Here is a 13,283-nt window from a genome sequence, read left to right as displayed (position 1 = left end):
ATACAACCACTGATAAACATAATCTGATTTGACAAAAAAAAAAAAACTATGAGTGCAGATTCGAACTCAGAACCTCTGACACGCTAGGCAAATGTTCTACCACTAGACCACTTGAGTTCACGTATTTACTCACGTGAAAATAATATTAAAATTAAGATACAATTAAAACAAAACGAAATTCGTTTTAAAGAATGGATTTGTGCTTTCTGTTTTGAAGTCTCTGTGAAAGTTTGAAAGTCTTTTAGTGCTGCTTCAGAGCGCTCGCGTCCATAATGGAGAACTGTCACGTAATATTGTTTTTTCCTCATAAATGCGAACATGTGTCAACTAATGCAAGTAAATTTAAAAAGACTTACCCGAAATATTATCCACGGCTGGATCAAGTCGCTCAACGTTCGTCGCTCAAAATACAAACGTTCGTCGTCAGAGTCCTGCTCTTCTTCTGAGCAAAATTTGAACTCGTGTCATCTTCCAACAGCGCAGGAAAGTGAATAAATGAAACTTGCTGGTTTTAAGGCATTTCAGGGGGCGTTTACCTTATTTTGCATAGATCACCTCAGCTCATTATCTTATGAATAGCGCGCTCTGCGAGTGGGTGTGAACTCATTACCGATAATTAGGTGAGACGGGAGAAACTGTACTTCTCTTTAGTTTCTTACAGATTACATTGCAGGAGAATATTTGTTTTGAATGTGAATTGTTTTATTTAAAAGTAGAAATTTAAAGCTTTCTTTAGACGCATGTTTCATGGTTGTGTGATAAGTATTAGCTGAGTTTCAGTTCATTTTCCAGACTTGTTTCAAAAAGATTTTTGCGGAGACAGAGTGAGCTGAAAGCGCACCCTGTTTATTTTATTTATTTAAAAATAAAAACAAGGTTTTGATGTTAATGTGAGTGTACACAAAAAAAGAAGACCCTCTATAGTTTATAATCATGTATTTATTTTATTAATATGACCGTAAATGACGGACTTTTTTAAGTTTATGTTGCTTCTATGTGAAAAAAATCCAGCAAAACGCGGGGGCGCGTTTGCCGACCTCAGAGGGTTAAGGGATTTATCTGGGTAGCCGTAAAAACGGCTTTTGTGTGCAGGCAAGCGGGTAATGGAACCGGCTTGTTGGCTGCTAAATACGCTGGACCAGTCACATTTCCTGGAACTGGACGAGCGGCAAGCTTTGGTGGAAGTCCGGCCGCAGCGGGACTTGGACACCGTCGCTTTCCTAGGCGTGCTAGGACGATTTCGGGGCCTCTGGCTTCAACGCAATCTTCTGCCGCGGGCCACGCGGGGCGGGGCGGCGGCCGGATGAGCGAGAGCGCGGTCTCGAGCTCTGGGTTTGGCGGCGTTGAGAAGAGGAGGCGGCGGGCGGAGGCTTAGGCTGTGAGCTCTGAGCAGACGGTTTCGCACGGCCTGCTGCAGAACCGGAGCGCTTCGGGAGGAAGTGCTTCATGGCCTGGGTCGCTTTCTGCACCTCAGCGAACCTATCGGCGAAATCTTTGACCGAGGTTCCGAAGAGGCCGGCAGGGGAAAGCGGCGCGTCGAGGAACGCGGTGCGTTCTGACTCAGTCATGTCAGAGAGCGTAAGCCACAGATGTCTCTCAGACACGGTGAGCGAGGCCATCCTCCGTCCAATGGCCTGTGCTGCTGACTTGGTGGCGCGAAGAGCGAAGTCTGTAGCGCTCCTCAAGTCCGGCACGCAGATTGCGTCAGGTCCTCTCTCGTCCAGCTGGCGGAGGAGATCGGCCTGGTATATCTGGAGCGTGGCCATAGTGTGCAACGCTGACGCGGCGGAGCAGGGCTGACGCCGTGCGGCAGGCTTTTGAGGGCAGCGCCATCTTAGCACGCCGTCCAGCAGAGGGCGGGCATAAGTGCGCTGCAATAGCCTCTTCGACCGGCGGTAGGGAGTGGTAGCCTCTGTTCTTTGCGTCGTCGACAGTGGAGAACGCCAAAGAGACAGAGGATCGTGTCCTGGCCGAAAAAGGGGAGCCCCAAGACTTAGCGACTTCTTCATGAAGCTCAGGAAGAAAGGGCGCTGGCTTGGATGCAGGTGAAACGCGCTCCCCAGGCAGGAAGTAGCCGTCCAGCCGGTTGTGAGCAGGCTGCTCAGGCGTAATCCACTCGAGGCAGAGGCTCGCCGTGGCCTGAGTGAGCACGCGCATGAGCTCCGCCTCAATGCTCGCTCTCTTTCCCGTAGAAGCACGGGCAGGGGGGGCGGGATCCTCAGAGCTCGCCCAATCCTCACTGCCTGATGCTATGAGAGAGCAGGAATCCCCCTCTCGTAGCAGCGCGTCGATCTCATCAGCGTCATCGACAGAAGCGGCGGCAGACCGCGGCCGCTGTCCGTCCGGAAGTGAAGCTGATGAAACTGGAGAAGCAGGCGGGCGCACCGGCGAGCTTTGACGGCTGAGAGAGGGCTCCGGGATTCGCTGAGCGCGTCGCTTTTTACGGCGCGGCACAACAGCAGGTGTGGGCGCAGTCTCGTTGAACAGTGCCAAGCGAGTCCTCAGAGTCGCTAATGGCAACAGCTCGCAGTGATGGCAGCCGCCATCAGCGAGCGCGAGAGCTGCATGTTATTGACCCAGGCAGGAAGCGCAGATGACATGGCGGTCCCCGTCGCTGAGTGTGGCTTTGCACGAGCCACAAGCAGGCATCTTGAAAAAGACGCAGCTCTTTTAGATAGTGTGAGTCGCGCCGGCGAACACACACACACAGTGCAATAAAGGATATGGGCGCTGGATAGCGCAGCAGGAAGGCGATGAAGGCGGCGCGGCCAGCAGCTTCGTCGACTCGTCCCGCTGAGGTGCTTCTTCAACAGCGCGGCTTCTTCTCGGATCCAGCGATGTGAGTTGCTTCGCTGAAGGATGAAAAATCAGAGAAATAATGCCTGCGAGCGGTATTTATAGACCTAAGCCACGCCCGTCTTGGCGGGACGTGACGCAGAGGGCGCGAAGCGCCCTCATTGGGTCTGACGTCACTCTAGGTCTCGCTCGATAGGCTTAAGCAGTTGCCAGCAGACCAGCCAATAGGCGCGCGAGCTGCCTCGCCTATGTCTGTATGCTGCCGCAACGCGTTTTACATTAATACAAAATTAAAGGATAATTTTTTGGCTTCAGTATTCTCGTGGAAAAGGATTTTCCCCTAGCGTATTCTACGCAGTACGAGAGTATCTCTCGTAAGAGAACTTATGTTTAGACTTTTTTTTTTTTTTTTTTTGAGTGTGTTCACGTTGGCCTAATTGGATTAAATTGACATTTTTAATGTTTTTGTTTCGTTTACACTTTCATAGGGGACATCACAGCAAAATAACTATGTAGGACTAGCACAAGATGGGAAAAGTTTTATTAATTCTTGTTTACTTGTGGTCATTTAATTTATTTTTATTTTAGAGCATTTAATGTGCTTCTTAACAATATTTTATTTATTACACACAAGTTATTATTATTATTATTATTTTTTTTAACCCATCAGCCCTCTGTGTCTAAATAAGAAATAAAAGTCCCAGAGTTAAAAAATGTGTAAAACGAGCCTGTGTGTGACGGTATGACTTGATGACTAAGTTGCGACTTGACTTGACTTGACAAAGAGTATGACTTGACTTGACTTGACTTGACTTGACAAAGAGTATGACTTGACTTGACTTGACTTGACTTGACAAAGAGTATGACTTGACTTGATTTGACTTGACCCTTACAACAGAATGACTTGGCTTGACTTTGACTTGCAATGTTAAGACTTGGACTTGACTTGAGACTTGCATTTAGAGACTTACTCCCACCTCTGCATTTTGCTGACTCTCTTGTTCGATCTCGTTCATCAAAATGAATGAATCTTTTTTCGAGTCATTTCGTTCATTTAAGACAAGGGGCTTTAAATAATACTTTTAACTGGCAAATTCCCCGAACACATCCACCTACGCAATCTTGATCATATTCTGAATTAAGAAATCATTATAATGCAGTCAAAAATAATTTACAGGGAACATAAATAATTACTAAGAGTCTTTTGTTCATTTGTCACGTTCATGAACATAATTCGCATGCGCTGGTCTTAAGTAAGATGATGTTCTAACCTGTGTAGTAGTAGCCTACTGATAAATAGTAATACGTAATTATTGATGAATAAGTAATTATTTACATAAATGTGATGCTTTCCTAGTTTCTCTCTACATACATGCAATATAGTTAATTTTACATCATTTTAAATTACATGATTTTAAACCTAAATGTGATGGATTTAATGCGTGTATACAGAACATTTTAAAATAAAGCCATTTTTATTTTATTCAGGTCATATTTGCTGTTGAGTGAAAGCAAAAATGAGTCAAGTAATTGTCTCTGTAATTTTAATCATAGAGGTAGGCCTACAATAGACTACAATACGGTCTGTAAACAACTTAAAATACCAGTAGGCTACACATTCGCAAACATAATAACAGCATCAAGAAACTAAATCTTGTCAGAAAAAAAAGTGCTTAATGATATTTTGCCAAGTAAGCGTTCCTTCTTTAATGGCTATACTATTTTTTTCCATAGTGCTCTGTACATAAGGTTCCTTAAAGCAGCACTCAGTAGCTTCGGGATTTATTCGCTGTATTCTCGCTTTTTGCTCGCAGGTTTCTCTCTAGAGCTCCCCCCACAGCTTCGGAATAGATATTTGACAACACTGTTGTAAAAACTCTTTGGTGATTCTCAGACACCAGAGGCTAGTAGATCAACGACATCAAAGCAGATGGGACATTCTTTAAAACGTCTTCTTCCTTCGGGTTCGGACAGCGTGAGGGAGCGCAATAATGACAGTATTTGAGCAGATTTCTTTTGGCCGTAAAGCAATTGTTTACATCGCGAGACCTGATATCACGCGATACTTCCTGCCGCGGCGGCCGGCGGCCCGCCGTCTCAAAGTTGCAAGTGCGAATTTTCCGCTCACGGGCACCAGGGGGGTGCGAAACGACCACCATTCAACCCGAAATAAGTAATATAACCATTCCAATGACTCCGAAGCTGTTCAGTTAAGGTAAAAAAGTTACTTAGATCACCTATAAAATACGAAATCATCCCATTCTAGTCAGTCAATAATGGACGGGATTTGTCCCGTATTTTTCATTAGGCCCACACATAGTTGAATAAAAACATAAGGATTTTACAGTATGGATAATACTAATAGCAAATATAAAAAAATCTATTTCACAATAGTAGAGAAGCATGAAACTTCTTGCATGATTGCATTTTAGCGTCTTTGTTTCTATAGCGACGGAGTTTTATGTACAGTAGCCTACATCATGCCATGATGTACATAAAAAAAAAAAACCTGAATTTAAGTTTAATATACAAACTGATCACAGCAGTCAGATCACGCAGTTGTCACTCAAGTGATCATTTATATTTAACTTAAATTCAGGTTTTTATTTTATTTTTTATTTTTACAGACCAAAACGCACCACTGCGCATGCGCGTCCAGTACGTATTGGATCATCCAACTACGTCATCGAGCTACAGGCTGCAGCGAGGGGTGTCTCGAAAAGTTTGGTACTGCGCTAAAAAAACTTGATGGAAATATTTTTGAGACGTCAACCTAAAATTTGTCACAGAACTTGTTCAGATATTTAGCTTTGATTTTCTTGAAGTTTTAGAGTTTAACATGTTTTGTAAAATATATATTTTATATAAAATTTAAAAATATATATTTTACATTTTTATAAACTTCTATGACGGTTTTGTAAACTTTAATTTTACAAGGTTTTTAAAGGCACCTATTATGCAAAATTCACTTTTACATAGTGTTTGAACATAAATGTGTCGGCAGTGTGTGTACACAACCACCCTATAATAATAAACATCCACTCACTCCTCTTTTTGAATCCCCATAAATCATAAGCAGTGTCTCAGAACAAGCGGTATGCTTTCTCATGCACCCCTGCAAAACTGTGGAGCCAGTAGTGTTGCACTGCACACTCAGACCCCACTCCGGGACGGGTCCCTGTCCTCCACCTCGCTGCCCCTCCACAGGTACGTCTGTGGTCCCATTGGTCCTGCTGGTTCGGTCGCTGGGAGCCTGGTTAGAGCCGTCACATTCCTTCATTATCAAAACACTGATGGATCACATGCTGTAGAATCATAAGGCTACTTCAATCATTAATGTAAAATGAATGACCCATATAATCAAAGATAAGACTCAATGAGAGCTCAGTGAATCAGACTACTACATTATGATTATGTCATCATCATCACATCACCTGATTCATTTTCTCTCTGATTTTCTTGCCATAACCAAAGTTACAGCAGCCAGAGAAAAACTAATGTTAGAAAGTCAAGGGTCAAGAGCCCAACTAAAGAAACACTGATCATGGTGATGATTTTAAAACTCTTTTTAATAAATCAATTGTTAATTCTCAATAAGATCTTCTGTAGACGTCTGACAGAAATAAAGTCAGTCTGGTTAGTAATAAGTGAAGCTGGTAATGCTGTTTGTGGAGTTGTTTAATCCTCCTCTGCTGAGATCTTCACAGATTTAATGTCTTCTTTTCTCTTCAGTTGATTTCATCTGAGGCTGTGTCTGAAGTCAGTTGTAGTTCTTGTGTTTCTGCTCGTCTCTTTTTTCTGTTCTTGTTGTTTCTCTAAATTTACATTCCCAGAATTCCCTGCGTGACACTTCACATTTGATGCTATTTCATTTAAATAAGTTTCTTCTTAGTTTTTTGTATCAGTCATGTACATTTGGGGTTTATGTTACATCATATATTGTTTAATGAATGTTTATGGCATTATTTGGGTCATGTGTGTGTCACCATGATGGTGTTTTGTGTTTGTGTGTATGACACTGTGCACCTTCTTTACATTAACATGTTTCTCGATTCTTGGAAAACCAATGGTGGTGAACTTTGAATCATCATGTGCTTTTCCTTTTTATCTCCTGTATTATTATTGGGGTTATCAGTATATTACCAAAGTATAAAGCAGATTTTAATACTTAAGCGAATTTGAATGATTACGTTTATTGGTTAAAGGTAATATAAAATGTGTAGTCCCTTTAAACACAGAGATGTGTTAAGAAACGATACAGGTTGTGTGTTAAATTTGACACAACATGTGTTGTCCCTGAGCACACACACTACATGTGTTAAAACTGACACAACATGTGTTGTCCCTGAGCACATTCACTACATGTGTTAAAACTGACACAACATGTGTTGTCCCTGAGCACACACACTACATGTGTTAAATTTGACACAACATGTGTTGTCCCTGAGCACACACACTACATGTGTTAAAACTGACACAACATGTGTTGTCCCTGAGCACACTCACTACATGTGTTAAAGGAGTCATAACCTGGTATTACATTGGATACCTACTGCTGTATTATAGTCTTTCAGGCCCTTCTAAAAAAGAAAAGTGGAAAAAAAATAAACACAGACCTACTTTTACCCTTATTTCTGAAGGCATTATTGTCTCGCGAGATCAATGCGATGTTTTGGCTGTCGTGGACGCTCTATATGGCTCTGCACGCCAGTTGAAAGGGTTGTTGGGACAGCGTCATTAAAAATGAATTTCATCCACTGGTCCCTGATAGTTTCGTCCGATTTGGGAGATAAAACACATTTACATGTTTTTTATGGCAATCAACCACAGAGCAAGTCCGGTGTGCATTCGGTTTCTCCATCTTTCTCGACTGAACTGAATATGAGGGGGAGAGGGGAAGGCTTCCTGCTGCGGTGTCCATATATGGTATATCCTACTACCTCATGACGTCAAGAGGGAGCTGAAATCAAAATCTTGTATTTGAGTGCGCGTGCACGCGCGCTGGTTTATTTACCCTGAGGTAAACAAACGCTTCACTTTTAAATATCGGCTTCCCGGCCAGTGTATAATCGTTAGTCAATCATAACATACATTGATTCTCGTGGAAAAGTGAAAATTGCAGGTTATGACTCCTTTAAAACTGACACAACATGTGTTGTCCCTGAGCACACACACTACGTGTTAAAACTGACTCAACATGTGTTGTCCCTGAGCACACTCACTACATGTGTTGAAACTGACTCAACATGTGTTGTCCCTGAGCACACACACTACATGTGTTGAAACTGACTCAACATGTGTTGTCCCTGAGCACATTCACTACATGTGTTAAAACTGACTCAACATGTGTCATTTTTAACACATCTCTTTTTAGAGTGCAGTGTTTCGTACACAATTCTGCAGCTTTGAAAATAATTATGAGTCAATCATTCAATTAAAAATTTATAAATACAGCTAGTTGCTTTGTTACTGAATGTAAGAATGACTCAATGACTCGCTCATTGAGAAGACAGTGACCTTTTAGTGTGACTAGACTTAGTTTTAGTGTAATATATTTTAAAGTATCACTTAATTTTTCCCTCATTGCATATTGCTCTATTGAACATTTTTCATTGAAAATATTTTTTATTTCATAAAGTTATGCATAAAGGTAAAAAAAAGCACTGGAAAATAAATTTAGGGGGCAAATATTGTCCCTTAATGGAAAGGGTATAACTGAAGTCTGGAAGAGAGGGGGAACGCAGAAGGAGGTACACCACTCTAAAAAGCTGGAACCACTGCTCTCACCATTAGTCCACAACTGCTGAAATATTGCTGAATCTTGCTGAAATTGCTGCTTAATAAAATAGTAATTTTTCAAAGTTTTGCAGATTATTATATTACTGTCTTCATTCTGATTTCTGTCATTGCAGGTATAAATATAACACTGCTGGAAGGATGCAATGTAAGTTGAGTTTCTGAAATCGAAGTTGTAGAGACTCACAGCTCCTATCAATAATAGTCCAAACTGAAGCAGTGCAATAACATGTGCATTTTAGATATGTGTGTAATCTGAAATATGAATGTGCTTTTCTAATAATTGCTGATGGCTTATGGGGGCATTCAGTCCATATAAACTGTGAATACTGCATACAAAAGCCAATTGAAAGAATGAGTTTGTGGACTCGCTAATTAATTAATACTAGAAATTACTACAAATTCCCCTGTTATTTGAGGAGTAACATAAAGCTTACATAATAAAATGTTGGAAATACGTAACTGTCCGTCATTCATTTATTTGCCAAACCAGGGTTTTGGGTAAGCGGGTCCACAATAGCTTTGAAGCCTATACTCTCTGTCATCATCATTGTTCTGAATTCTCATTGTTTGCTGGCAATATGGGGGATTTAATGCGCAGAGAAAGCTGTCCACGAAGCTGTCCATTTCAACCATACATTCTCATTACTTCTTTTAGAAACTTAAACTTTTATTCCAGTACTTCTGTTAGTTTGGATCAGGGCCGGCCCGAGGCATAAGCGAACTAAGTGGCTGCTTGGGGCCCCCTGGCCACCCCCTGCACTGAAAAAAATGACACTTTGGATTAACTTAAAAAAAATTATGTAATTTGTACAGCAATTTTTTTTTTGATTTTCTCAATTTGTATTTATTTATTTATTTATTTATAACCAACACCATCAGATCACTTTTTTTTTCTTTGTTCATCTGTCAGTTATAACTCAGATACAACAGCCAAACAAAATCTAAAGTAAACATATAAGGGTCAAGAGCCCAACTAAAGCAAACACTGATCACCATAATGGTAACCTAAAATTTGTGATTTTCTCCTTCAGTGATTCTGCTTGTTAACATCAGGTGTCTTCAATAATAGTCAATCATCACTCAATTAATCATTTAATTATCTCATTAACTTTAACACTCTTGAGTAAAAAAATAATTTTGGTTTGACATTAAATAAAAAATAATGGTTTAACTAAATCATAAATACAATTTGAGAAAATCTAAAAAAAATTAGCTGTAACAAATTACATCAATTTTTTTTTAAGTTAAACCAAAGTATAATTTTTTTCAGTGATAGAGGGCGTAACACTTACTTTGAGGCAAAGTGAAAAAAGAAGGTATAAACTGAAAATCACAATTTTCCATTGGACCAATGTAAATATATATTTTGAATGAATTGCACTGATGTTACATTTTTTCAGTGTTTTTTTTTTTTTTTTTTTTTACATATTAATTAACTTGAAAAAAGTGACATGAATAAATGAATGAATGAATAATTCAAGACAAGTAAAATTCTGATTTCATGATCAATATACCTGCTGCTGTGTCTGCCAGTGTTTGAGTCATGCGCATAACCTCGCGTGCAGACAATTCGTGCACAAAGTCACGATAATGTTAAGCCATGATACAAAAATTTGATTTGATCAATGATTGATGATTGACATTTAAATCAATGATTTATCCTTTAAATTTAATGATATTCAGAACAGAACAAAAATAAAAAAACAACTATAAACAAGCCAAAACTAAATAATTTAAAGCGAAAGTGAAAGTAAGCGATTCGCAATGTATTTGGATGGTAAACTATTCTTTATTATAGGCTTCTTTGTACTTCACTCACGTTCCAATATCGACAGAAAAAATCATCCTCTTCACACGCAAAAAATGATTGGAAACATCACAGTGGAGCGGTGCTTACTGTGAATGGTATGAATTGTACTACTGACTATTTAAACAGAGCAGTGTAAGTTTTATGTGTTAGGTTGACTATTTTATTATTATATATTTATTACGGCTATAATGAACAGGCTGTGATGTCAAGATTGCAATGCTGGAATATGTTTACAGTTTGAAGTTTCAAAGAGTTAGTAAAAGAGTAAAGAAAAAGTTAAAACTTTTCTAACTACGCGTGGTGGGAGGGGGCCCCAAAATCAAATTCTGTTTAGGGCCCCCAAAAGGCTCGGGCCGGCACTGGTTTGGATACAAACACTGTCCACTGTAGCGAGCAAAATACTGAAAAGCACCTTTAGAAAAGTATTTTCATTTCCACCAGTAGGTGGCGACAAATGTTTAAAAAAATATATGTCATTGAATCATTTGTTAACGAAATTTGTTAAAAAACACTGTCTGTGTCTCATTTCAGAGGCACTCAGCATACCCGGTTAGAGTCATCACTCACACATCCTCAAATTCTGTCTTCTCAATTTTGATTTCAGAGTCAGACTGAAAAGCTTCAAAATCTTCTAGAGCAGATCGAGAACATTACAGATCAAGAGCTTTCTTTGACTGTAAGTCTTCAAGAGAATTTATATATATATATATATATATACATATATATATATATATATATATATATATATATATATATAAATATATAAATAATCAAATCAAATGTAATTGTCAGTTACATGATTGACATCGCAGGTCTGATTAATTGGCTTTCTTAATATTTACATTTACAGTATTTTTTTTTTCTGATCAATAAATTAGAATGTGACCGATGTTTTGAATATGGTCCTCAACACTTCAGGAGAGATTTCAGAGTCTTCATCACCAGTCAGACCAGCTGAACTAGCCTCCAACGGAAACCATGTGTTAAAAACCAACGAGAAACTCATCTCTACATTGGTGAAGCCGACAGACACACATGAAAGAGTCAGTTTTACTCTTGCTGCTGTTGGTGAGTGGATAATCTGTTATTATTGATGATGAAACTGAGCTTATATATGATATAGTTTATATAGAAAACACCCGCTTCAGCCACAGTCTTAGGGTCTTTTTACACAACACCGTTTTCAACTAAAAACGTAAAACTTTTTAAGTTTTGGCCGTTCGTTTCCACAACAACAAAGAGTCAGTTTGGGTGCCTGAAAATGCAAAGTTTTGAAAACTCAAAGGAAACACTTCTGAGTTTTAAGCGTATCGTTGTCTTGTAAACGTAGGGGAGACCGGGGACAGTTGCAACACTTTTTGCATTTCTCTCAGTTACTCAGAGACTATTGGGACTAGATCAAGCAAATTTGTATATATTAAACTCTATGCCATTTAAAGATGATTATATATGACATATCGTTCACATTATTTATTTGAATGGAAGAAGCCAGATGTTGCAAATGACCCCAACCCAGGGGACAGTTGCAACATAACCATGAGACGGTTGCAACATGTTAAAATTACCTTAAATTTCACTAATTAACTTTAGCTTTTTGTCTCAATCCCAGTCAACACTTTGATCTCACAGTGATGTCACCATGTGGTCACACCGTCAGCAATCTGAGTTCACAGTGATCTAAAAGTGTAACCTCACAGCGCTCTCACTGTGTGCTCAAACTGTGACCACAATACCCACATAGCAACATTGTGTCGGCCCAGATCCGGCCCACATCTGGCACACGTGGAAAGATGATCTGGCCCACATGCAGCGTGGAATTACGGCACTTGGGTGGGCCACTCCTGTTTGCCAAATCTGGGCCACAAGCAGGCCATAGCAATGCCACATGTCAGCCAAGAGCAAAGAAATAAACCAGAACTGGACCTTATCTGAGCCACAAAACCTGTGTATATTAACCCATTTAATCCCAAATTTTTCTCAGACACAAAAATATCCAAATCATGTGTCATTAGTATCCCTTTGAAACTTTTTAAAATTTTCATGGAAAAGTATGTGAAAAAGTGTGTTTTATGATCGGTCACAATTGTGACCGGTGGGATACTGTGTTGTATCAACCATTGGACAGACTGAATATAGGTCTATTTGACCTGTGCGTGTGTTTGTGTGTGTGTGTGTGTGTGTGTGTGTGTGTGTGTGTGTGTGTGTGTGTGTGTGTGTGTGTGTGTGTGTGTTTTTGTGTGTGTTTTTGTGTGTGTGAGTGTGTGTGTGCGTGTGCATAAGAGTGTATAAAATCCTTATAAAATCCTTGAGGCCACGAGATACTATCTTGAGGCAACGAGAAACTATCTTGAGGCCACGGGATAGTGTCTGGAGGCCACGGGATAGTGTCTGGAGGCCACGGGATAGTGTCTGGAGGCCTCGGGATAGTGTCTGGAGGCCACGGGATATTGTCTGCAGGCCACGGGATAGTGTCTGGAGGCCACGGTATAGTGTCTGGAGGCCACGGGATAGTGTCTGGAGGCCTCGGGATAGTGTCTGGAGGCCACGGGATAGTGTCTCGAGGCCACGGGATAGTGTCTGGAGGCCTCGGGATAGTGTCTGGAAGCCACGGTATAGTGTCTGGAGCCCACGGGATAGTGTCTGGAGGCCTCGGGATAGTGTCTGGAGGCCTCGGGATAGTGTCTGGAGGCCACGGGATAGTGTCTCGAGGCCACGGGATAGTGTCTGGAGGCCACGGGATAGTGTCTCGAGGCCACGGGATAGTGTCTGGAGGCCACGGGATAGTGTATCGAGGCCACGGGATAGTGTCTGGAGGCCTCGGGATAGTGTCTGGAGGCCACGGGATAGTGTCTGGAGGCCACGGGATAGTGTCTGGAGG

At 40.7% G+C, this 13,283-nt stretch overlaps 1 protein-coding gene across 3 annotated transcripts in view; it reads left to right on the top strand.

Moving 5' to 3' along the window:
- The window catches only part of LOC311286312 (hemicentin-1-like), a 41,469-nt gene that overhangs the window by 12,706 nt on the left and 15,480 nt on the right, over positions 1–13,283 (top strand). For all 3 annotated transcript variants that reach the window (XM_084402458.1, XM_084402457.1, XM_084402456.1), the window contains 3 exons: positions 8,709–8,740; positions 11,010–11,081; positions 11,284–11,473. In XM_084402458.1, the coding sequence (XP_084258584.1) occupies positions 8,709–8,740; positions 11,010–11,081; positions 11,284–11,473 (294 nt within the window). The remainder of the gene's footprint in view (positions 1–8,708; positions 8,741–11,009; positions 11,082–11,283; positions 11,474–13,283) is intronic.

This window comes from Rutilus rutilus (genome assembly GCF_951802725.1).
Source record: "Rutilus rutilus genome assembly, chromosome: 2".
Lineage (NCBI taxonomy): Eukaryota > Metazoa > Chordata > Actinopteri > Cypriniformes > Leuciscidae > Rutilus > Rutilus rutilus.
Note: the sequence above shows the minus strand (reverse complement) of the source record. Positions and strands in the feature narration are given on the sequence as shown.